Source organism: Melanostigma gelatinosum, assembly GCF_949748355.1.
Source record: "Melanostigma gelatinosum genome assembly, chromosome: 8".
Taxonomy (NCBI): Eukaryota; Metazoa; Chordata; class Actinopteri; order Perciformes; family Zoarcidae; genus Melanostigma; species Melanostigma gelatinosum.
The window spans coordinates 14,724,290-14,751,806 of NC_136641.1; the positions used below are offsets into that span (position 1 = coordinate 14,724,290).

General features: G+C 44.6%; 1 protein-coding gene across 1 annotated transcript; it reads left to right on the forward strand.

The window, feature by feature from the left end:
- Positions 1-377: 377 nt before the first annotated feature.
- Positions 378-27,090, forward strand: wnk3 (WNK lysine deficient protein kinase 3; the record flags this gene model as incomplete). Its single annotated transcript, XM_079273408.1, has 23 exons — positions 378-1,094; positions 8,260-8,432; positions 8,900-9,120; positions 10,192-10,349; positions 10,539-10,627; positions 10,756-10,975; positions 11,225-11,555; positions 11,652-11,770; positions 11,892-12,092; positions 16,196-16,239; positions 16,864-16,999; positions 17,104-17,220; positions 17,314-17,415; positions 17,517-17,565; positions 17,684-17,836; positions 17,937-20,056; positions 20,256-20,502; positions 22,161-22,246; positions 22,353-22,690; positions 22,938-23,173; positions 23,263-23,358; positions 23,442-23,605; positions 23,932-27,090. The coding sequence occupies 23 exons, from the start codon at positions 378-380 to the stop codon at positions 24,505-24,507; spliced, it is 6,693 nt and encodes a 2,230-aa protein (XP_079129534.1). The 3' UTR covers positions 24,508-27,090.
- Between the last annotated feature and the right edge of the window lie 427 nt (positions 27,091-27,517).

Here is a 27,517-nt window from a genome sequence, read left to right on the forward strand (position 1 = left end):
GTTTCTAAGAGCTGGGAGACGTGTGGTTTACTTTGATTAGTACTGCACAGAAGAGGATGTAAAGTAAATGTAGGACATGGTGAGGAGGAAAGTGAGGATATCAACTCTTCTCTCACAGCTGTGGTCTCACCCTCCTGTGCTACTGTAAAGCATCTAATAAAAGGAGACAGGGAGGCAGAGAGCAGAGGAGAAGTGGGAGAGGGTCGCCGGTTTGACCGACGACGGCCTTCAGTCACCTGCAGCACTGGAAGAACAGCCTGACGGGCTAGACGGGGCGAGTGGGTAACCACGGAAAGAGAGAGAGAGACGGGGACTGACGGAGGAGCAAAGGTTTGGAGGAGGAGGAGGTCAAGGAGGCGTGGGAAAGTCCATTCCCCATGGCTACTGACCCAGGAGAGCCCACAGGCACCGAGGACTCCTCGGAGAAACCTGATGGACAGAGGGAGGAGGAGGGCAGGGCGGACCCGCAGAGGGAGAGGACAAACGGCACCCCCTCGGACTTCCCCTCCTCCCACACTCAGGAGAGGGAAGCGACGGGAGGAGAGGATGGAAGAATCCCAGGAGGAGGACGGGGAGGAGGAGAAGCCAGCCAGGAGGGAAAGGAGAACCCAGTCAGTCCGACTTCATTCTCCACGCCCTCCTTACCTGTCGACACTGGCCAGAAACGGCTGAGGGGGGAGAAGCGCTTCTTCAGGAAGAGTGTGGAGATTTGTGAGGAGGACGATGAGGTGGCGGTGACCCCCGAGGCGTCCCACAGCGCCCCTCACCTGGAGCTGCGCTCCTCAGACTCAGTCTTCCCCAGCAGTGACCAGCAGCAAGGGGCTGCTTCCTCCTGTGCCGCCATGGGCCTCGACCCATCCTGCCCCAGCTCCAGCCAGGAGCCGGACAAGGAGGTACCTTCCTCCGCACCCACCCAGAGGGGGAAGGAGAGGGATCGTGAGCAGGAGGAGGAGGCGGAGATGAAGGCTGTGGCCACTTCTCCTGGAGGCAGGTTCCTCAAGTTTGACATTGAACTGGGCAGAGGAGCCTTCAAGACTGTGTATAAAGGCCTGGACACAGAGACCTGGGTGGAGGTGGCTTGGTGTGAACTTCAGGTAAGACAAACGTTTTCGCTTTTCTTTTGCTTTCGTTACACCGTGATGCAAAATAGTCAAAATGTGTCATTACATATTTTGCATTAGCGGGCACAATTAGCTGCATGATAGAATAAACCCAAAATAATTTGTGAACACTCCAGAATGTGTACGCGACCCTGAGGGCTAAATGGAAATACGAGTGTGCTTTAGAGAGCTTTCCATCATCTTTTTGAGGTGAATAGTGTCGCTCTTCTTTTTGGAATCTGAAAATATCAGCACGTTGTCTGCTTGCTATTCAAACTGCGAGACTGCAGTTCAGTGGAGACCGGGGTGAAAAGGAGGAGCATCGCCTTAAGTGACAGCACACGTTGAAAGTGGAGACTTTGCCTTTTTCTGGCGCTGTTATGAATAATAGAATCATGAGCTGGCAGTGCTTCTTCCTGTTGTGATGAGGTATCCTACTCGAGACAGAACGTTCTGCATTAGACTGAATTATATGAATTCAGTCATGACACTCAAGGTAAACATTCATCTTAGGGATTGCATTATTGGTGTAGTGCAGTGCTGTCAATCAGGAAATGGACTCTAGGGCACTGGAAAAAAAGCATCTTGTGAGGTCAAGGAGGTGTGTGTGTGTGTGTGTGTATTCACCCTTGTTAGTTACTGGAAAAACCTTTTTGAAGAAGCTGTCAGCATGTATCACAAGTTTTTAATCGGACTGGGCTTCATGGAGAAAAACACTTTGATAAGATGTTGAGACAATATTACACGGTTGGTTAAATTCAGAAAATTACATAAATTTACTGTATTGCATCCTTAAAAAAACAGTAAAAGACAACACTTATGCCATATTACAATGTAACAATATTCCAAAATCAAAGACGATATCTAGTCTCATATCACAATATCGGTATTGTATATATTGCACAGCCCTCGTGTTAAAGTGTGACGTTAATGTTTGTTATCAAAGTGTAAAGGCAAAGTGATGTCACTATTTAGGCTAGTTTTAATATGCTTGGGTAAAGCTAGGGCTACAGTACATTTCATAGTCTACTCGTGTCTATTGTGTAGTATAATGAAGTCTGAAATGGAAATAGTCACGTGAAAGGGAAGCTCTGAATGGGATGCAGCTTGTGATCGCAGAGCAAATAGGAACATTGTCACAGATATACAGCAAACACTACTGTGAGAAACTCTTTGTCATGCATTGGCATTGCAGTGGGATGATTGTTAAATGTCTTAATACCAGAGCACTGCTACAGAGTCCTTACATGCAGAGAAGTAATGGGAAACATTGTTATGGTGTGAATTCAACATGTGGTGGGAGACAGACTCGTGGAGGAGAGACGAAATGCATCCCTCTGACTCTTGGCCCCACAATAGAGAGCAGTGTCACGATAAGCCGTCCGATTTGACTGCAGGCTTTGTGTGAGAAAAGTCAGTCATGTGTTTGTTTTGGAGCTAATTCCAAAAACAAGAGCCTTGACTAATCCTTGAGATCAAGCTCTGCCGGTTGGACTGGCAAACAGCAGGTTTGCCCCAAATGACCTTTTCTGGTTTTACTTCAACACCTCGTGAATCAGCTCCACATTCTGCTGCGTGGTATATCATACTGCCACGGATCATGTTCAGTCCTACTTAAATACTTGATGTGTCCCTTTTTCAAGCGATCTGCTCTGATGGCAAATGTAGCCTGTTTCACCTACATGACACAAAGGCACTGTATATAGCCTTTGCTCAGGAGTGTGAGCATGGCTGAGGTGGTAAAGCAGTTTTTGACAGTAGACTGAAGCTGATTTATGCGCCCATATTGGATCTGCAAAATCCAATTATTTTCTGCACAATTGCAGTGGGTCAAAGTAATTATCATGTAGAAAAACTAGTTATTGCTGTTTTTTTGTTCACTTAGCACGAGGACATTACTGGCATTACATCACTCAGAAATTACTGAGACAATTAGAAACACTCACACTCACACACACACACACACACAACATAGTTTACTGTCGAATTAGATGTGTATCATACACAGATAGGAAGACAACCTATTAGAGAAAAGCAGACTGAGATCTGGACACAGAGCAACAGCAAGGAGAATGAGGCGTGTGAGAAAGAAAAGCGAGACACAGCAGGAGGTGATGGTGAGTGCGAGAGAGAGAGAGCGGGAGACCACGAGCCAAGCAGAGGATTATCATGGCATCCCTCCCAGAGAGCAGTCGTCTGACACTGAGTTACCACATGCAGGGAGACACATGCACTCAGCGCCCTGGTAGATTGATCCAGTGACATGTTCAATGTAACATTCTAGTCACCCAGGTCACATGATCCGTCCTATTTAGCCCACTTTACCAAAGCTTGAACACAGTTTCAATGACAGGTGGATGTAGTGAGATAATAGTTAATAATGATAGACTTGATGTAACCATCACTTTTTCCTCCTGGTGTTTGATGCAGAGATGAGTAATTTTTCAATAACATAATACAGTGTGGATGTATCCCAATTATGTATTATAATGAACATCAATATTGTTGTCTATATTTGTATCTAAATTAGTTAATTAACAAACAATTATGGTGTGGTTTAAAGCCTACAATTTTGCTCAATTCCTCACACTTTAACTTTGAAATTCAAACAAGTAAAAACACAGGTCCCAGTAATCAAACAACATGCACAGAAGTATGTATCATAATCAACGAACAGTCTGTTCAATGGACAGGATGATAAACAGCCTGTTCATGATGAGCCAATGCAATATTTAAAGCTATATCCACTATGAGACTGCAGCCTGGGAGCACCACCTCTTCTCCTCCTGTGTCCACATCCAGGGGATTATCAGCCCAAATGCAGTTTGAAAGAGTGCGTAATTAAAGTTCACAGTCCGGACACCATCTTTTATCTGTCTTTCCTGGGAATTCCACGCCTAAAAGGGAAGAGCTATATGTCTCCCTTGCTACTGCTTTGGTTGTACACTTTGCTGTCCGTGCCCCGAAGTCGATGTGTTTGTGTATGTCTTGTACATGTATTACATTTATGTGTGCAAGCTGTTGCTCTCTGTCCGTCTGTGTCAACAAATGCCAATGTCACCCTCTTTCTCTCTTCCTCTCTCGCCCTCCCTCCGTCTGTCACTTTTTCTTTCTGAGTGAGCGAGCATGCAGAGTGATCCAGGGGGTTAATTACAGTGGGTGCTCGTATAAGGCTGGAACAAAAACCCTGCACAGACAGCATAACTCGGGCGGCAGACACCAGACTGGTTCAACCCAGTGATCCCAGACTGGTTCCAGCTCAGCTCAGCTCAGCCATGCTACACTCACAGAACTGCAAACACCAGAGCAGCGCTCACGTCTGCAGTGCTGAAGGTTGCCATGATGACAAAGATTACCACCTCAAATATTTGATCTGACATGTCTGTGAAAAGCGCTTTATAAATACATTTTACTTACTTATTGTTATTGAGCCTTTTTGATTTATGTCTGCATATAAATGCCAGTTTAGGAGGTTGCCTGCTACAATCACTGTGCCATGTTTCTTAGTACCCCCGGTTTGGCAGTTGACTTCATTATAATTGAGCCGTTCACAAGGCTGAAAGATCATCTCTGGTCGCTGCCTGCTGCTTGCCTTATGTTATAATTGACAGCTGTATTCCCATCCTTTGATAAGAACAATCAAAGCAGGCTCTGGTGAAAGTATTCGAAAGAACAAAATCCTTTGCAGAAAGACTTGGCAATATTTACAACAATTACTTTATTCTTTGGCTCAGTGTAACAAATAGCTGCAAAAGACGATATGGGTTCGGCTAGCTAGGTAAAGCAAAGACTGATGGGTGACTAAAATTAGGAATCAGATGGACTACAGCTGAACTGAGTAGACCCGGATGGAATCGATCCAACCAAACTGACCAGACGCATGGCTCAACTAGGGCACCAACGGTTGGCAAGTGTCCCTAAGGCTATACCCCCATTACCTAACCGGCAATGGAGATTCGATTGCTATTGAATGTTAGAGACATTGCCACATAACACAGGCATTGACTGTACAGGCTAATCAGAAAATCAGTACATCTAAAGAACACATGCTCAAATTATTATGATGCGATTATTATCTCAGGTATGTGACAAAAAATAGGAATGCCACAAAAGGAGTTGATAGTGCCCTAAACCAGCCCTTATTTATCAAGACAAGAATGCAACCAGGGAAGCCACTTCATCTTCAGTCTGTATGATATCTGATATTCCTGCAGTGTTTGCAAAAATAGTTGTTTTGGGGCTCACATGCTTTGGCATTCATGACCTCAGCCTTGTAAGCATATCCTGTCCATTTCCTCCGGTGCTTTATGAGGCTACTTAACCTGCACCTTGACCTTCTGCTCTACCAGATGTCTGATCCAAAAACATCTCATGGTGCACAACCAGGTCTTACTCTGCTTACCAAGTTATAAAACTTAAGTCCCTGCCAGGCAGGCGCCTCGTGACAACAATATTACATGACCAAGCTGACTATGCAGGTATGTACAAAATATCAGGAACACCCAAAAATAGCATGTCATTAATTACAGTTACCCTGCAGTAAATACTACATCTGTGAAACTTTGAATGTTTTATATTTGTTGAGACTGTATTAAAGGGGTGTTCCTGTATTGGAGTGATCCTGGTAGCCTGTCTGCTAATTCTGGCCCCAAACAACTACAGCAAAAAAACTGCCGTAGAGCTGAATCAACGTACCTGGAGACACAATCTCAAAAACAATTGAACATCCTAATCTTACTGGATTGCATCACTTTTTCTGTTCGGAATCAGAAAAACTGCCCATCACAAGGAAATGGAATTTTTTCTTTTACGTGGCTCACATGGTACACAGAGAGTAAGAATATATTGGTTAAAAACAATGTGGCTGAACAGGAAGTTGTAATATGTGCGTATATCCCTTACTGCTTGTTTTGGTTTTAATGGCAGCACCCACTGTGCTGTGTTATACACAGTAAGACCAAGTGTACGTATGTTTAGCTACCTTGTTTACAGTCTTAGGTATTCATTAGGATATCCAAGATCTCCATTATACAGACAATCAAACGCAAATTAAAAATAATTATGGATTATGGATTCTCATCGTGTGCTTAAAGCTAGGGTGTTCACTTCTTACGGTTGCAGAAATTGGGAACAATCAGGCTGTGTCATGGACTCCTGAGCTGCCCTTTCTCTCCCTTACTTTCTGTTTCTCTGTTGCTTCCCTATTTACATTTATCTGCTGGTTAGGAGGCTGTTCTGTCCATTTTTCTCCTGTGTTGGCCATGTGTGGTTTGTTTGTCATATCTGTTTTGTGTGAGTTGCTGTTGTAGCGATGTTACTCATGCACTTTAGTATACAATTCCACATTATTGTCATCATTTCCAAGAGTTTATTGAGTAGTATTCCTTTAAATGTATCACATAAGTCAGTGTGAATGAGGCCTCGGAGCAGCAGTAATTGTATCTGGGTGTACTTAGCACGCTTGGAAAGAGGCACTGACACTTGAAGAATGCATATTGCCTTTTTTTCTTTTTCGTTGTTGTTGTGCCTCTCTTTGTGTGAATATGGCCGTGTGTGTGTGTGGGTGGCTATGCGAATGTGAAGTAGGTTTGTGTGAGTCTGTCTCGACACAATCTCACCAACTGAACTCTTTGTGACCTTTGCCGACCTGAAAGCTGTCTGATGCCGCACTCAGTGAGAGACGCGATAGACGCTGAGGAGGCAGCAGACAGTGACACACGGGCCAAACGCTCTGTGCCGGACAGTGAGGCAGAGTGACACTCTGACGAAGGAGTGAGACAGAGGACAGAGGACAGAGGCACCCAAACCCAGGCAGTACTCCCAGACAAAATAAAGCACACACACAAGACGACACTTGTAGATATGGGTAGAGGTGCTGTAGAGAGAGACAGCATTGGGAGCTAAGCATGGTTAGATAAACCTGCACACAGTCAGGTAAACACACATCATTGCTTAAGCATGCATGCACATAGTAACATGAGGTCGTTGGTGTTAACGGAATGAGCGCATGTGGACAGACCTAGGCCGGCTAACGTATTCTTCTTTTTGTTGATGCTACTTCCCTGTTGAGAGGGGAGGTGTGGAGCAATTGCCTCCACCAGTACTTCCAGAAAAGGACACTGAACCAGTATAGACACAGAGAGGAAAAGATGTCTGAAAAGAGGAGACACAGGGGGGGAAGAGAAACAGAGGCACAAAATGAGTGCATGCTAGAAAAATACCCCCATATGATAAATATAGACAGAAGTAGGGACAGAGAACCTGCATTATATGAAAATCTCTTTATATACATACAAACATCTGCAGTACAGTGTGTCCCTTTTGGGGAGATCTGTGTTAAACAAAAAGCTCAACATCTATGGAATCGATCAGTTTTGATCATGGTTTTGTCTGTTTGTGACGTGACAATGGCTGCCACCCGACTCCCTTACAGATATCAAGTCAGTACACTGTTTTGTTGGAAATAACAGACAACAACAACAGTTGCTCGTGACAAGTATAAAAATACACACTGACTTAGAAGAGCCTTTCAGCATTTCCTCCACAGTAAAATGCTTTGATTGTGAGGATTGTGTTTGATTCTTCAATGTAATATCACCAGTGCATCACTTGCATCTTCATAAATGCCATTTTCTGTTGATATATCTGGAATTTAAAAGATAGGTGTGTTTTATTTGTCTGAATACAGCTGATGTTATTGATGAGCGCACCAAGGGTTTAAGAAAATAGAAGAATACATAAGAATACACAAGCAATACAAGGCATTTTAACTGCAGAACGGAGCGCTTTCTCTGCATAGCATGCAAGAGTCTAACGTCTTTATAGATAACCTATGCACCAGTGTTTGACAGAGGGACAAGTCAATGGCTGTGTCTGTTCCTGTGGGATGCTGCCTGTGCCAGTGAACTGGATTTTTGCTGTGTTCTGGCCACCATACTGGGGATGTGTGGCAGATGCAGTAGAAATTTGTTTTATAAAGCTAAGGGTTGGGTGTTGTCTCAGCACTAATGCAACTCTGTATTGCTAGCACCATCTAGTGGCAGTAACAGTGCTTGCAGTTGTGGAATTGACGGAGTATAGGAATCATAACCTCTAAAGCTCTGGAGAAGTCAATGGTCACAGTCATGCCATATAACTTGTTGTGTACCTCTCACTTCAGGACCGCAAGCTGACCAAGGCAGAGCAGCAACGCTTCAAGGAGGAGGCAGAGATGCTGAAGGGGCTCCAGCACCCCAACATCGTCCGCTTCTATGATTCCTGGGAGTCTGTGTTCCGTGGCAGGAGGTGCATCGTACTGGTCACAGAACTCATGACTTCGGGAACACTCAAGACGTTAGCACAACCTCCTCATTTTTAGCCAGTCATGTCACCACACCCATTAGAGTAAATGTCACCCACAGGCAGCAGCTCTGTACTGCAAATTGTTATAAAATATATAGCGCACTTAAAATGACCAACAAAACAAAGCTGATATACAGTATACATCATGATTCACATGTCTATGAAAGGCCTAGAAAGTATTTTCTCTCACTTATTTCATCTGTTGCAGTGTCAATTGTAGCTGTAGTGCAAAACAATAGCTGTAAACCTGCCTTCATAGTAAGCAACTATCAGCACATGGTGTTGATAGTTGAAGTGCTGCTCAATCCTCTCCTAAAATGCTATTGTCATAGCATTGAAATTCAACGGTATTTATGAGAGTGTTTTGTCTCTCATGGGGATCATCCAGCTATCCATCAGTGGCTCATTACAGTTTTCTTTCTTTCCACTACAAAATCCTGCTCTGTCTCTCTGCACAGTTACCTGAAGCGCTTTAAAGTGATGAAACCCAAGGTCCTGAGGAGCTGGTGTCGGCAAATCCTGAAGGGCCTTCACTTCCTTCACACCAGGACTCCTCCAATAGTCCACCGGGACCTTAAGTGTGACAACATCTTCATAACAGGCCCCACAGGCTCGGTCAAGATAGGTGACCTGGGACTGGCCACTCTTATGCGAACCTCCTTTGCCAAGAGTGTCATTGGTAAGTAGACCAACTACCTCTTACGCAGTATGGAAAAGTAGAGAATTGGATTTTTTATTTCTAATTTCTAGGTCTGTTTAAGTATGGAAAAAGGAAGAGTATATGGAAACACATTTGTGTTTCCAGGCGATTACTCCTATTCTGTTTTCTAAAATATAAAATTCAGAATTTATAAAAAAATCAGCGGCCCCCCCCCCAGCGCAGCCAAACTGTATACCACTGTGTAAAAGCGCACGGGCTAGAGCGAGCTTGATGTCGTTGAAAAGCAAGGTTAGAAGAATGGAATGGAGCTGAACGCACACTCCTCCAGGGAGCTGCATCTACGCTGGTTCGTCACAAACTGCAAAACAGCTCTGCCCAAAGCGCCATATGTTTGACAGTGGAACGTTGTCCAACTCTCTGCGTAGGAGTGCACTGAATGGCCACAATGGGTAAATTTGTCCAACATCTCCAAATGGGGGAGGCGACAATTGTAAGCCATTTGCAAAGGGGGAAAAAAGCACTGTAGTCTTGTCACAGCATCCTCTGCACCTAGAGTCACAAAGTCAAACATGAACTCCAAAATGTCCAGAGCAATCTGCAAATTCGAGTCTGGAAAAGTATGACATTTTGAAATGGAAAATGTTTAGGAACCCTGTAAACTTCTGAGCGCAATGCCAGGCATGGAGAAGCTACATCAGCAAACTGAGTCAGGGCCTTTATATATACTGTTCTCTGTATTCAGCACTGTTCAGATTTTTACAGAGGTCATCAGCTGCCTGGAGATATCGATTATTATTGACAGAGTCACTTTAAAGTCCATGTGGGCCGCACTTAATGTAAACAGAGACCACTGATGAGAACTTAAGCAATGCACTGTGAGTGCCTTTTAGCTCAATAAAGTTTAACTCCGGAAGCAAGCGCAATCCCCATAAAGATTGTTATCAGAGTTTTCATTCCTCCGAGGACTTTGGGGCATTAGTGCTCTGCGGACATTGTTATGTGACAGTAAATACAGATTGTAACAGTGGTGAAATAGTATTCAGCTGTTCTGCTTGTAATCGACTGTGATCCATCGTCTGGTCTTAACAGGAACGCCGGAGTTCATGGCTCCAGAGATGTATGAGGAGCACTATGATGAGTCTGTGGATGTCTACGCCTTCGGGATGTGCATGCTGGAGATGGCCACTTCAGAATACCCCTACTCTGAGTGCCAAAATGCTGCTCAGATCTATCGCAAAGTCACAAGTGTGCGTCTCTTTGACTGCAATAGTCTCATACAAACTCAACTCATTTGTGGTGACGACATGTTTAAACTTGTTCTTTCACAGTTTATTGAAGTGAGATCCAAACTCAATGTCTTCAATGATTATATACTGTATCCCAGAATCTAATTCCATCATTTCCTTTAAATTAATTTCCCATTCATTTTTGTGCAGGGCATAAAGCCTGCCAGCTTTGATAAAGTGAATGACCCAGAAATCAAAGAGATCATAGAATGCTGCATTCGTCAGAACAAGACTCAGAGGTAAACATGTTTTACTTTAATTTCATTTCATACTACATTGTCTCATGCTGAATTCCTAAACGGGATCATAAGACATGCTCATGCCTGTTTCACCATTCCTGCTCCTTTTGTTGTCTCTCCCTTGACAGACTCTCCATCCGAGAGCTCCTTAACCACGCATTCTGTGGGGAGGACACAGGAGTCCGGGTGGAGTTGGCAGAGGAGGACACAGGCACCCAGGACTGCCTGGCTCTCCGGATTTGGGTTGAAGACCCCAAGAAGCTTAAGGGGAAGCACAAAGACAACGAGGCCATCGAGTTCAGCTACGACCTGGAGAATGATAGTGCTGAGGAAGTGGCTCTAGAGATGGTGAGAGTTATGCCAGAGTAGTAGAAAACGGGGTTTGTGTGACGGTCCAGTGTGGGATAAGGTGGACTGGAAAAAGGCGTTGATTCTTAAAAGGTTGCAGGAATGTAACGAGGGAAATCCCTAACTTATCAGCCATTTCAAGGTACCTCCTGCTGACCTAGATTCCTTCAGCCCTCCTCTAACCATGAATAACTCTCTCTCTCTCTCTCCCTATCTCCCCCCCCCCCCCCCTCTCTCTCTCTCTCTCAGGTGAAGTCAGGATTCTTCCATGAGAGTGATGCCAAGGTGGTGGGGAAATCCATCCGGGACCGTGTAAATCTGATCAAAAAGTCGCGGGAGCGTCGACAGCAGCTGCTCTTCCAGCAGCAGCAAGACTTCGAAGAAAAAAGAGACCCCACTCTCACCTCCAACACCTTTTCTCATCCATCCTGCCCATCCTCACTGGGGCCAGGGGCAGCTGGACAGACCGGAGGAGGAGGAGGAGGAGGAGGAGGAGTGCAGGAATCTGAAGAGCTGCCTGAAGTGGACCAGCATGTCAGGCAGCAACATATTTTCAGTGGGACAAACCTTAGTCTGCCAGGTAAAGGCACCTTTGTTAGCAGTATTTTATAAGAGAGGTACGCTATGAGTTAATACGTTTTTACATTCCTTCTTTTTTTTATTGTCTTTCACTCAGAAGGTGAGAGCATTGGGTCTGCCAGCTGTGAATCTTATGCAAGTGGACAGAGCCAAGCGTACTCTCAACAAGGGGAATCATACTCCCACTCCCAGAATACTCTCCCCCCTACGGCATCTGTACGTCTATACCTTGTTTTCTTCTCGTTCATAAATCACATCAAACTGATGAATTGATCACTGTTTGAAATCTTTGTTTTGATAAATCACATTGTTCATTAACTATTTTCCTGCTCTTCAGACTACTGGCGCATTGACTCATCCTCAAATGCTCCCAATTGGTGAGAGTGGACGTGTTCCAAATGTGCCTATTGGTCAGAGCGTTAGTATGTCTTGCATGTCCGTAGGCCAAAGTGGAGCGGGACCTGTTGGTCAGACATATATTCAGCCCACCACCATGGTTCCACAGGTATCACAAAGTGTCCCTCAACAAATGTTTCAGGTAAAAAAATGGTGATGAAACTAATTTGTATTAAAATGAAACCCATATTTACACTGTGGCTACAACATTTAATGTTATTGTCAATGGAAGTAAAGCTATGGTTCCACTACTTAATTACATTTTGGGTGCTTTACGCTTAAATAACTATTTATACAACCACAAATCATCCTCTTAATGCTCTGAGATTGACCATCTGTCTGTATGTTGTACAGGGTTTCCCCCAGGAGATTAGTTCGTTGGTGATATGTAATGGTCACATTACCTCTCAATTAAACCTACTCTATAGACTTGCAGTGTGAAACTTCATCAAAGTGTATTTACTTTTTCTAACTTAAGCTGTGCAGTCTGTACACCTGCGCTATAAAACCCTGTGGGAAACCCTGTTGTATAACATTAATTGTGTTGATAATTTATCCTCCTTGCCAAAGCTAATTCTTACCTAATTTTTTCACCACTTTCTTTTCCCTCTTCTTTCAACACCAATCATCATTCTGTCATTATCACTGAGTAGTCACAAACATTCCCATCCGATTCATTTCAAACTGCCACCCCCCATGGGGCATTGGCCCCCTCACAGTCATACATACCTCCTGTTTCCCCACAAGCACCCAGTAATGTTCTCACTACATCCATATCAGTCAATGATCCTGCTGGACTAGGGGGGACAATTGTGCCCCTCGCTCAGCAGACCCAACCCCCTGCCACTCCCATGCAGCTCACTGACATCATTCCCCATGCAGCACCCCAGCAAACACAGGCTGTCATGATTCCTCAGCAGACTATTGTCCAACAACAACAGATAGGGATGGATCCCCAGACCGCCACCCTTCTGCAGCAGCCGCAACAGCAAATGGAGGCCCAGGCCACTCTGCTCGAACAACAACAAGTTAGTGCGACTCAGCCACCAACGGAACATCATCCACAGAGCCTTTCAGCTATAGCTGTCCAGAACCATCAACATGAGCCTCAGCAGCAGATCTATGTACAGCAGCCTGTTCCACCTGTCCACACGACTCCTCAGCAGCAAGTATTACCTAAACACATAGGGATGGAGCAGCGAGCTGTGCCATTGCCACAGCAAGGGGAACAGCCTCCGACAGGGGATCCGTGTGAACAGACCCTGATACAACCACAACTGCAACAACAGCTTCAGCAAACTCTGTTACAACAGCAACAAGCTTTACTGCTCGAGCAACATCAGACGTACGTCCAGCAACAGCTTGATCAGCAGCAACAAAAATCATTGCTTCAACAGCAGCAGCAAGAACCGGAGCAGCAGCAAGTACTTATACACAAGCAATTGTTGGATCAACAACAGCAGCAAGCTCTTATTCAACAGCAACACGAGAAGCAGCAGCAACAGCAAGGTCTTGTACAACAACAGCAACCACAACAAGCACTTTTACAACATCAGTTAGAGCAGCAGCAACAGCAGCAGAATCAGTTTTATCAACAAATTGGACAACACCAAAGTGGAATACAACAAGAACCAGAGAAGCAACAACAAAGCGGACAACAACAGCAACAAATTGTATTGCAGCAGCAACCCCTGCAGACTCAACAGCAAGCGGAACAATTGCATCAGGAAGCCGTACTCCGACAAATGGAACAACAGCAGCAACAAGCCCTGATACAACAGCATCTGCAACAGCAGGCTATTTTACAACATCATCAGCTACAACAGAAAGCTCAGCTAAAGCAACAGCAACATGAGCAGCAACAAGTGCAACTCAAACAGCAGATAGAGCAGCAGCAGCAAGCTATGTTGCAACAACAGTTTGAGCAACAGTGTCAGCAACAAGTCCTGTTGCAACAACAAAAAGCAGAAAGATTCCACCAACAGGCTTTGATGCAGCAACAAATTCAAGGGCAGCAGCAACAAGCAGCCATTATCCAACTTCAGTCAACTGAGAAGCAAGAGCCTGTCCCAATTCCACAAAGTAACAGTAAGCAGCAGATTCAGCAGCAACCAACTGATATGGAGCACACGTGCCTTCCAAAGCTAAACGCCACCCCGTTTACACCTCATACCGCTCTCACACAGCAGCAAGTGATGGAGCAACAGCAGCAAGCAGCATTGATCCAGCAGCAGCAATCATTTGTTGCCCAGCCGCAGCATCACACCTCTGTAATGGAACCCCATATGCCAGCCGGCACTGAGGTGATTCAGCACCAAACTCAAAACTTATCACAGGACCAGGTCCCCATGGCCATTCAGACTACGCACATCCCTGTTCAGACGTCTGCTGTTGGCCCAGCTCAAGTCCTTTCCCAGCAAGGACAAAGTGAGGCTCATCCCCAGAACCAGGTCCCAGTCCACTTTATAGCCCAGTCCACAGTCCAAACAGCTCAGGCTATGATTGAGGCCCAAGTATCTCCTCCTGCGGCAGTGATCCAGCAACAGACTCATGTCATCCAGGCCCAGCAAATTCCTCTACAGACTAGTTACCCAGGACCTGCCGCACTCGCACAGAGCCAGGTAACTGCTCAGCCATTATTCCAGACTCAGCCAATTGGTCAGTCCCAGCCACCACATGGTCAGGGCCCAACTGTGGACATTCAGATGATGGGCCAGCAAAACCAAGCTACTGTCCAGCCTCCAGCTGCAATTACCTCAATCCCCAGTCAGATCCAACATGAGACTCTTGTTCAGCAAAATGCTCAAATGCCAGGACTCATGCAGCCCCAGCTCCAGCAACAAACTCAAGGCCAGTCAGCTCGTCAAAAGCATGCTCAGGCTACTGCTGGCCTTTTGACCCCTCAGTATGTCTCTCAGCCTACCCACCAAGCCATGCCATCTGTACAACAGGATGCAACTCATATGACACAGCAGCAGCAGCAACAAGAGCCAGTTCTGCAGTTGCACCAGATGATTCGGTCTCCTGGCTCAGCTGGAAGTGTTGGAACAACAACAGATTGCCTTAATTCTGTAATTGACCCTGCAAACTTTGTTGCCATTCCTCATCCTGTGCCGCAGGCTGGAAAAGCATATGTTCAAGGCCAAACAACACTACACCCAGTCGTTCAGGCCCAGCAGCAGCCCCTAGGAGGCACTGCTGACCCTTCAGTCAGTCAGTCCATCTCCCAGCCTCCTATGCCTCAGTCTACTGTGCATTACCAGCAACAGCTACAGACGCTTTCTCAAGCACAGCAACCACTAGCTCCACCTCCTGCACAGGCCCAGTTACTGGCAAAGCCCATCCAAACTCCCACCCAGCAACCACTTCCTATGAAGCAGGCTTTGATAGCCCTTGACGACGGTCAGCTGCCCTCACAGTGTCCACCTGCTTCACATCTGATGACCCATCCTTCTGCACAGATAGTGGCAGGCGCCCCTCCATCTCTGCAGCACCAAGCCAAGCAGATGCTGCCAGCTCACACACACTCACAAACTAGCATTCAGGGCCAGACAAACTCCCAAACGCAGACACATTTTCAGACACAGGCTCATTCTCACATTGAGACACACACTGAGACACCTATTGCTGAACAGCCTGTGCTACCCCATGCTGTCTCTCCTGCACAACAAATGCCCCTCAGCCCGTCTCATACCTCGTGTCCCCCAACATCACTACCACTTCTTCCATTCCTACCATCTCACCATCCCGCTGCTTCCCCTGTGCCAGAGCTGCCTACATCTCCGCCAGCGGCCCAGGTAACCTTACCAGGGCAGACCTACTTTATACCCACCTCCCCTCCACCTGTCACTGCTCTACAATCGCTTGACTCTAATGCCCCCAAACTGCCCCAAGCCTCGCTGCAAGACTGCGACCTTTCCCTGCTGGGCATTGCTCAGGTACAGGAAGAATGAAAGTTGGCTGTATTAATAAGGAAATTATTTTACTTTGCTTACATACTGGTAGAATGATTGAGAGTACTGCTATCTAATTATATGAAAACGGCTTTGACTTTGTCTTTGGAATTCAAACTAACAACATTTTAAACCATTAGTATATTCATAGAACAGTACATTTGTTAATAATTGCAATATCCATTATTACATTATTATAGCTTCACTTGCATCTGATGTTGCTCATGTTTTTTGTGTGTCTTTTGTTCTTTATACCTGCATCATTTGTGCCTGTATTCATGTTACGCTACAGGATGGTCCGTACCTGTCAAGTAGAGAACATCATTCTTCATTAGGGTATGTCTGATATCGTTACTGTCTGATGTTAACTCTGTTTTTCCGATTGTTGTCCAATCGCTCAGTATGTTCATCCGTTATGATGAACACTATATGAGTACTGGTAAGGAGACATTCTGAAAGCTTTAATTTGAAAGCAGCTTAAAAGTGCCAAACAATTCGATTTGATAAGTGTAATTGGACTTCTAAAATTGTAAACACATGTCATTTTGCATTTAGTCTGCGTATGGTGCATATTTTTTTTAAACATGTCTTTGCACAGGACTCATACGACAGGTCTGGACAACGTAAGAGAAAATTAGTGCATGCCACATATTCTTATAAATAACTTGAACATAAGAACAAGTTTGGACGTGTGGTTCCTGCACGAGGCCCATTGCTTGTCCGTATCGACCATACACACATCGTTGTCAACAATCTCTCCACATAAACATGTATAATGCATTTAGATTCATGTTTTTGTGTTATAAATGTACAGTATGCTGTTACTAAATATATGTATTACATATACACATTTTCAGAGACTTACAGACAATGCAGTTACAGTATGTGGTCAGTGTCTCGCTCTGGGACCTGTAATTCATATCGTGATGTGTAACAACACCACGACTTTGTCACCCACAGGTCTGTTCCAGCTAATGGAGAAGAAACATTTCAGCTCTTAGCCAATGGGAAGTTTGAGAAATTAAAGACTCAAATGAGAGCTTCCTGTCAGAGGTCTGACAAAGTTTCACATCAGTTTCAACTGAGCATGCTCCAGGTGAAAAAACTGCAAGAAATAACCCCCTATATTGCTAAATTATGTGTGCCAATATATTTAGAAAATTACAACTATATAAAGTAAATGTGTGTTGTCCTACCTAGGTGTCAGGCAGTGGGGACAATATGGTGGAATGCCAGTTGGAAACCCATACCAACAAGATGGTGACATTTAAGTTTGACACTGAAGGGGATGCACCAGAGGACATAGCTGACTACATGGTAGACTGCTTATGTATTACCATCGTCTGAATCACTTGTAAAAATGTCATTCTATGCATTAACAATTGCTGTTTGGTTACATCGTGTTTGTAGGTGGAGGAGGACTTTGTCCTCGATGTAGAGAAAGAGACATTTGTTGAAGAGCTTAGAGCCACAGTTAAGAAAGCTCACGAAATTCTTCAAACACATTCACAGGTATTTTGATTTCCATATTTCCATATATCGCCTTCTCCCCTCTCTTATTTTTTTGTTTTTGATTGAATAACGATGGATTTGAATCTTTATGTATCTATTAGACTGGATCAACTGACCAGTTGCATGTGAGCACTCCCACTGGCTCTTCAGGTGAGTTAGGAATATATTGTTTCTTAGTCACAAAAAAGTGTCATTACAGTATGAGAAAACGCTGTACATTCTATTACCTAACATCTTATGTGTAGTAAATTGTCTTTATGATTTTTAGTGGACTCAGTGTCCCATTCCTCTCCAGTGGGACGCTGGCGCTTCTTTATTAACCAGACCATCCGCCATAGAGACTCTCTATCGAGTCAGGGAGCAGGCACGCCACCACCCACTGCAGAGTTGATGATACCTCAGTCTCCTCAAACAGAGAGAGGTAAGCTCTACCCGGGTCACTTTTAATGCTGTGGCTTATTAATATGACTGACATGACAGCATAACAGAAACTAACTATGTGTTCCTCTCTGCGGCTGTAGAAAATGAAGGGTCCCAGAGCCTCGAGTCCTTGACGGGCATGGCCTTTTCCCCCTGCCCCACCCTTTCTGCCACCTCCCCTCCAGTCTCCACTGTCTCAGCCCCTGCCTCCATGGTCCCCTCAGCCACCGCTGCCCCAACTCCTCACACCACTGCCTCTGAAAGCATCTCTGTACCAGCCTCCACTCTCGAGGCCTCTGTCACTGCTTCAGGTGCTCTTGAACCGCCAGTCCCCACCTCAGATTCCCTTGACCAAATTCACACTGTTCCCTCATCAATAGCAATACCTGCTGCTAACTTCCCCACCTTGTCCACTGCTCCTATTGTTGTGTTTCCCATACCCACCACCATTCTCCCTGATGTCCTCACACCTCCTGGAAGCAGTGGTTGCTCCGCTGTAGGTCAAAGTATAGGGGATACAGTGACAACTGCTCCAAGGTCATGTGTGCCTGCAGCAGACCGGTCGTCAACCTCTTTTCATTCCCTTCCTCCTGCTGCTGCAGTGACCTCTTCTACAGTTAGCCAGCTTGGCATGGAGCAGCAGCAGACTCTCACTCAGGTGGACAAACCAGCCCCACAACAATCACAACTACCGCAGCCACAACTACAGCCTGCATTACAGCAACAGGTACCAGTAGTTCAACAGCAACTGCAGGCAATGCAGCTTGAACAACAGGCACAACAGATACAGTGGGAAACACCACAGCAACAACAGCAATCACAACATCAAGTGTACCAAGAACAAATTCAGCTGCAGCAGGAACAGGCAATGCAACAGTCTCTCCAGCAGTTACAACATCAGCAACTAATGCAACAACAAATACCACTTCAACAACAGATGACCGAGGTGCAGGTGTTGCCTCAGACAGGTCATACAGAGTTGTTACAGCAGTCTGCGCCTCTTCAGCAGTTTCTGCCACCAATGTCCCTACAGCAGACCCAACAACAACTTCTTCAACAGCAAACACCACAGTATTCCCCACAGTTGCTGCAGCAGCCTCAGTTACAACAGATATCGCAGCAGGTTATGGCACCCCAAGCTGCTGTAGTGCCTCAACAGCAGGCCCACATTGATCACCAGCAGCAACAACAGTTAAACTTGCAACAGACAATACTCTTACAGCAACAGCAAATGGTGCAACAGCAGCTCCAGCAGCAGCAACATCAGCTGTTAATGGGTGCTGTGGCTTTAACACCAGATCAAAGCCAAATGCTGCCCCGGTCAATTAGTCAACAGTTTCTTCAACAACAGGCACAGCTCAGTGTTAACCCTGTACCGCAACAGCAGATTCCACAACAAACACAGATTTCTGCTGAGCTGGTACAACAACATATACAGTCACAGACACAGCTGCAACACACTGAGCAGCAACAAGAGATGGTTAAAGCCATGGACACACCCCAGAAACAGCAGCAGTTCCCGCTGCAGAAGCAGTCCTCTTTACAGATATCTGAGTCAGGGGTGTCTGCAGGAGAGACAAGCTTCACAGAGGACACATGCAGCTACTCTACCCCTTTCCACCCTTCCTCTGACTCCTCTCTGCCGCCTCTCCATCTGGCCACCGCTGAAGGCCCCGTATCCACTATCCCCCTCACAATGACACCATCCCCTGCTCAGCCTTCCTCTGTGGCCGAGTCAGACAGTGAAGGCCCCCCCAAAATTGAATTTGTAGATAACCGCATAAAGACTCTGGATGAAAAGCTGAGGAACTTGTTATATCAGGAGCACAGCGGCGGGGTAGCCCTGGCCGGGGGAGCTACCTCTGGCCCAACATCTGCTGCCTCCACATCAGCAGGAGGAGACGAGTCGCTCCACCACCTGTCCTTTCCCCCACCTCCCTCCTCCTCAGATACTTCCCCTCACTCATCTTCCTCCTCTTCCTCCCCCACCACCTCCCGTTCCTCCTCTACCTCCCCTGACCCAGAGAGAGATGGCACAGGAGGGAAAGCTTCCTCAGAAGTGCCCAACTTTGCGGGGATGGGCCCCGTGGAGCAACAGCCTGGCCCATCTCTCCCCTCCACCTCTGCCTCGTCCACCCCGCCTACCTCTCTCCTGCCTCCCAATCAGGATGGATCGGCTGGGCCTCAGCGTCTACCTGTACCAGGAGAACCAACCATTCTTGTGAGTGAAAACCACAGATTCGATTTTAGAATTGTTTTAATAAATATTCTCTTTCACCGTACTGAATTTACATTATTTCACTGTTTACATTCCAGTGTATCGCCGTTTAAAGCTGTTATATTTGTTGAGGTTAAATATTTGTGTCTCTCCGTTTCGAACAACTCCATGCAGCCACTCTTAATTGTCTTAACTGTTCTAGGCCGTACCCCCACATTCTGACACCAGTACCACTGGGGACGCATCGTGGCCCCCCAATCAGCACCCGATCCCCCTCCGGCCTGGACACCAGAAGCACAATGCAGGAGGTGGATATTTTGGCCTAAACCTGACATGTCCTAGTATCAGAAATCCTGTTAGCAAGAAATCCTGGACTCGCAAATTCAAAAACTGGGCATGCAAACTGCGCCACTCCGCCAGCTTGTTCAAGAAGCCCACAGTCCAGCAAGGTAGCGTCCTCTTAGGGAGCGAGAGAGAGAGAGCGAGAGAGAGAGAATGGGTTGTTGGAGCATGGACTTAAATCTAATATCTAGTACTAATTTTAACAAAGTAAAATAACTTTCTTAACCATCGTATGGATATGATATGAATATCTGTTAATGTCAAAGAATGTTAATGTTTACAGCTAAAGAATCTTGTTCATTGTAATGTGATTATATTCTCAATGCAATGTAAGTGTTGACATCACTACATACATTATTGTTTTCTTTTCTTTGTTTCTTTTCTGAATTCCTTTTTAAATTTCTTGGCAATCTTTCCTTTTGCATGGGTTGCTCACCCTGGGGCGAGAACAGAGGAGAGTAGACGAGGGTTGCAGATTGGCACAGTGTAGGAAGAGGTAGGCATTAGAAATCTGATGCCCATCCCAGTGCAGATGATCTCTGGAGTAAAGCCCAGCAGTGCCTGTGACCATGACATATCCATTCATATGACATCCCTCTTTTTTGCCCCAAATCCGTAAGCACAGACAGCAGCAACCACCTCACCTCCACCTGCCGGCTCAGTGTAGGCAGCGTCATGCAACTCACGTCATATCACAAATAAGACAGACGCTAATGTGCTAAACTGATATTATGTAATCAGTTCAGAATATGTGTACGCTTTCTATGTCAGCTCCTACAGAATAGCATTGCTCCATGAGACTCATATGTCCCATAGTTGTAGATGATGCATTCATGAAGATTTCTTCCTCATTTGAATTATTTGTATAAAATATTGAGATTATAATGAAATCATTTCTAGTACTCTAGTAGATATTGTGCACATTACCCAGGGCTTATGAGTTAATGTTGTGCATGGGTAGGCTTTTCATACACCTAAGATTTATCACATGGGTAAAGTATTTCGGCCATTTTGCATGTGTTTCTGTTTCTATGTTTAATATGTACAGCTGTAGTTTAGATCCTTTGCTACAAGTTCACCTGCATGAGCACGCATGTTATGTTCTACACAAGTGACTAATAATGTATCGTTATCTGTAAGTAACACCTATGTCAGGCTGCTTATTCATATGTTGGTCTTAAATTAGGCAGTGATTATCCATGTGCACCCTTCGCTAATGTAGTAACCCCAAATATCAAACACACTGAACATTATCACTGTGGATCTGAGCACAGATCTCAATGTGATATTGGGCTTTGTTGTCTGGTATATGAGTGGGAATATGGTGAGAATGAGAGAGTGGATGTGTGGGTGGGTGGGGGTATACTGTTGTAAACATTCAACTGCCATTTCACAATGTGTTTTCTTTTAATTGAATGATCTATTATAATTTCAGTTTTTAATGAAACAAACATTTACCACCCCTTCCCACACGCCCATTACACATTTCTCTAAGGTTGTTCAATTATTTTACATCCACAAAAAACATTTATTCCTCATATTGTTTTGTTGTCTATGGGCGATTTTTAACACTGTGCCTTTGTGTTCGTGCCCCACCTCGCTATATGCATCTGTATGTGTCTCTGTTATGTACATTCTTCTGTGTATGCTGCTTTTGTGTGTGTCTACCTCGTCATTTATGTGCTCTTCATACTTGTGCCTCTGTGTTCCTTTCTCTGGGTCCTTGTCTCCCCTTTTTTGCTTTTCATCGCTGTTTCTTTATCAGATGGAAGTTCCAGCAGTCAGACACTTAGAGAGGAGAAGGAGGCACCACCGCCAAATCCACCTCATTCACGCAAAGGACGATTTCAGGTAGGAGCCATAGTACTGATTTTATCTTACTATAATTTATCTTTCTCAATTAGTGTGAACCGTCATTGCAGTCTGGACAAGCAGGTAATGTGTCCTCTGCCATCAGGTGACTCCAGTGCTCCAGTCCTCTCCGCCAAAGGCTGCGCCATCAGGCCATGGAAGCACTCACAGGAAAGTGGGCCGCTTCTCTGTAACCAAGGCTGAGACTAAGAAAGAGGACAGGCAGACTTACAGCTCTCCGGTGTCCCCTGATTTGGAGAGGGAGAGGAGGAGATCTCGGGCAAAGGACGGAGAGAAAGATGAAAGTAGGAGGACCCCAGCAATGGCTCACCTGCCTCGAGGCCATGGACACAGCCACTCACCCCTGGGCAGCAGCGATGATGAGGATGAGTGTGAGCTGGAGGATGAAGACCTGAGGAAAGAACTACACAAGCTCAGAGAGAAGTAAGTCAGTGAAGGGAAAGATTTAACATCATTATTTCAGAGTTCACAAGATATTTGTCTCTCCATTAATTACATTTTCTATTTCATGTCTCCATGATTGTTGTGTCTTGCCTACTTTAATGTTTTAAAACCTTTTTGTTTTGCATATTCATTGTTATAATAGTTTTCCATCATTCCTTTTCAGTTCATGATTTTACAGAACCGTTCACCACCTGCTGCTCTGTGTTTTGCATCTCTTCCTCTGCAGGCACATCAAAGAGGTGGTAACCCTTCAGTCCCAGCAGAACAGAGAGCTGCAGGGGCTGTACCGGCATCTTCGTTCCCTCAAAGACCAACGGCATAGTCTGCCCGTCTCTCTGTCCCGAACAACTCCTTTTCCCACGGGACCTCCTGTCCTCTCTCCTCGAAGGCCCAGGCCAGCCAAACTCAAACTCCGGCCCCGGCCTCACTCTCACATGGATAACAACGGAGTCACACACTCTGGTACACAGTTTTCTAAATTCTTTCTCTTTCACGTTCTCTTCTTCTGTTGTTTGCTTTCTATTTGAATGTTTCTTGTATCTCCCGTCTAGGGATTCAGCAGTCAAGTAGTTTCTCAGGTGGTGAACAGAGTAGACTGCCACTATACTGCAACCTAGAGCACTGCCCTTCACTGCCTGCAAAAAGAGGTACAGTTTGTCATCAATATATCAAGACAACACAGAATTTAATGACAATCAGTGGTATGATGCGTGCCCTCATTTTTCCACAGATCACAGTCCTCTTAGAAAAAGCACATTCACAGAAGAACTGCACAAACTTGTTGACAATTGGTCGAAGGATACGGTGGAACCCGCTCCGCCCAAGCCTTCGCTGAATCAAATCAAGCAGATTCAGCAGGTGCAGGAGTCGGGAGGCTGGAGTCAGCCGACTGAGGTATGACTACGTAATATGCCTTCATTTTTTACCACATGTGAAATCAATCTTTGATATGGTCAGAGGGATTGTTGATGTTTTATCATAAATGCTGATAAGGTTGTGCTTTTCCAAATCACTGGCTCTTTCTCATAAAAGCTGTTAATATCATAAAAAGTATTAAAAGAAGCCAGACAGCATTTAGTTGGTTCTAATGTGGAGTAGAAAAATAGTTGTGGGCAGAAAAAGCAGAAATGTACATACATTTGTTCCAAGAGCCAACAGTACCAACACGTTATTTTTGTGCTGTAATGCTCCCTCAATACTCATTACTATATTCCATACAGGTGGCTCCACCAAGTTGGTTTCCAGTGGCACCACTGAACCCCCAGGCACCCCCGACCCCTGCCAGCTTGCCTGTGGCAGCCCCTTCCCAATACACAGGTGGAGGAAGCCTGTCCACCCTAAACTCTCCGGGACCACCACCGCAAACGCACATGGCTCAAGTTCCACAAGTGCAGCAAAGTTTACACCTCCATCAGTCTCTCCCCCTCCAGCAGGTGACCTATCAGCAGTCCCCAGTCCGCCAGCAGATACCGCAGCCCCTGATGCAAACTCCCCTACAGTCCCAATCACTATCACAGACACAACCCATCACCCAACTGCCCCATTCACCACCTCAAGGCCAACCGCTGCTGCCTTCCCAAATAGCCACATCTCCAGTGTCCACGGTCGCGTCTCTGCTGCCTGGCAGTGGCACAACTGCACCTACAGATAGCACTGCTGCTGCTGGTGGGGCATTTGGTTCCTGTTCCTCACCCTCTTCAACCTCTTCCTCCTCTTGCTCTACTGCTGCTCTACCTTCCAGTGCCAAAATTCACCCAACACCCCCCACCTCTACTCTTCCTCTGGGACAGAAATAAAACCACGGTGAAGAGCGAGGTCAATATGAAGGTGCAAGAGATGGAGATGCTAAGTGGATCAGGATGTAAAGCAGATCCCTTTGGAGTGCTTGTTCTGTGTATGCATGAGCGAGTTGAGACTGCAATGAATATATGGATTCCAGTGTACTTTTGGATGAGATGGGGAGTGAATATGAGAGATGATAGATTATGGTATGTACAGACGGGGTAACATGGAACACAGCGACTGGGGTTTGTGAATCATGATATGTTTGGGTGTTAAGACATACAAATTCTTAAATGTATGAGTGTGTGTGTGTTTATGGAGTATCTGAGTACATATCCCTAATGTCCTTTTACAGAAATTAACGTTCATGTTTTTGTTTTCAAACCTACTCAGTTGGACCTGAATTCTCCCTAAGCAGAGACAATAAGGACACAATATTTGACAGTGTGTTTAATTTGTCAATGCTTACAGTAAAAGGACTATCAATTTTAAAAGTGCAATTAGTAATGGTCATCTAAATTGATCAGCATGTATTGTATGGATTTGTCTGTAAGGCATAAAATATTTTTGTAGAAGCACATCGATGAAAACCAGATGTATAGAGGATCTTCTAATAACCATTACATGAAACTATAGAACTACAGCACAATGCATTTCAATGGGCAATGAAAAAAGATGAAACCACAGCATGTAAGTAGAGAACGGTAAAGTGATCTGGCTGCCATCATTACCACAACGCAACCAAACACACTGTTGCAGTGTTGTTCACTGGTACAGCATGTGCTTCATTCTTATTATTTTATGTTTCGCAGGTGTAACATGCTGAGTGATGTGACGTAAATTCAGATACATTGATGATATGACGGTTAATTGAAATATGCCATATGCCTTCAGTGGATACCTGCGTGCACTCAGCCCAAGACTGCATGCCCTTATGACTAACTCGACTTGCCAGACTGCCAAACTGCTTGCACTTGCTGTACATTCATGAATCTCACATTTACTATTTGCAGCCTACTGAGACAATTCATCAGTCATGAGCAAATTAGCTTTTTGCTTTCAGTTTGAGCTCTGCATGTCAAAGTATATCAAGGTGTCATGCTGAGGAAGAAGATGAAAAAGAAAAAAAACTGCCAAGTTATTATAGTCCGGGGAGGCCGTATGGGTTATACCCTTATTGCCTTTTAAAATGACGGCATTTTTTGTGGGTGTGTGAGTGTGTATTTTTTCTGTGTGACAAAGCTCTGTGATAGTCGCATGGTATCTTGCATTATAAATTGCATCCCTGTTTCTTTCATTCAAAGCGGCCTCTCAAATGTCACTGTACTCAACCTAAAATGTTTACCCTGCCAATGTGTTGGGCTTGTTTCCATAAGAAACACAGCAAGTGAGAGGTTCGACCATATTCTGGATGAAAACTTGATGTCCAACACCGTTGTCAGATCCTCACTTGCCTATTTGTCAACTTTGTTTGGCGCTGGACAAATTCCTTGTTTCAATTGTAAACTATTTAGTCTTTGACCATAGGCTGAATGCATAACTATGGGCCATAAATGTGCTTTATGCACACTGCAAAAGGTTTACTCATGTCAGAAATGTCCCATTCCTCTATTTCTTAACACTTCATCTTCAGATGCAGAGATACACAGAGTATTATATCAGTAGTGGATATATTACCTTACATTTTATTGGGTTATCAGTGCGATTAGCCAAACACACATTTGGCCAAAAAAAGTTCATTTTGGCATAATAAGTAGCCTGTAGTCAAAGCAGCATTTGTGTTTTATTAATGATAGAGAAACTGAATGCCCCTGAAAACAGCAGATTGTTCTGGTTGTTGAAGACTGCTACATGTGAGTCAAAGACATTTAAAACATGAATGGTTAAGGAGGACGAGTTTCTGCTAAAGGGTACGGTTGTTCAGAAACGGCATAATCTAGAATATAACAACGATTTTCTGTACTTTTCAAGACAACCCGCATTGTCACAGAGATGTAGTTCATTACCGTACTAGTGAATACTGTGCTGTCATGTCTGATACTAACATGTTGACTGCAAGCTACAGCTTAACGGTGATGATTCATGATGTGGAGCTGACTTTGTCCTTGAAGTGTTACCAAAATTTTATCTAAAAGATTAAAATTATTTTTGTATTTTGAAATGGGGTTGTACAAATTGTAAAAATGTGTTCTCATTATTATACATCGGAGGTTATTTGAAACTAGAAAACACTGGTTTTCATCTGTGTTTACATGGGACTTCCCTATCTTGATATACCTCTCTGAGTCCTGACAGGCCAGGGTCATATAAGACTATATTTAAGTTTTGAACCATGACAACCTGTAAGATAGATAACATACTTACGTAAGTCTTCCTATTAGGCTCCAGGTCAGATTTAATTCACTCACAAATGAATGCAACAAAAATCTGGGGAGTCCCACAATGGCATGACTGAGAACCAATGATAAAAGTACATTTGGGCAGAGTAACCTCGAAAAATAAAATATGTTTCTGGTGATATAGCCTTTGTAAATTGCAACTAATTCAACTGTTGATTTTATTTATGTTTTGTAACTAATCAAAATAAATGATGTAAAACATCAAAGTAAAATGGTGTGTGGATTTTTTTACGTTTAGCTTGGCAAAACAGGGTACTTCTGCAACCCACAATGACTTCATGTGGATGTTTGAGGTTTAGTTAAGTTTATTTCACAGAATTCCAAATACAGTAGTGAAAAAACAAATGTAAAATACATTGTCAGGAATAACAACAAAGTAAAGGACTTCTTTTCGTTGTGGTCACTGTTGTTTAATCAGTTCATCCTCACCACAACAAGATGGAGACAGCCATACATAACAACATAATTCAATACATTAATGAAAAAGTAAGGGTATGCAGTCTGAGATGCATTCATTTACTCCTAATGAGTTTCCCCCCTCTTAGACGGATTTATTTTCTAAAAAAATGTATTTTGAGGTGTTATTTAATCTGCTTTACTTTTTTTTAAATGTAGTGTGTAACAC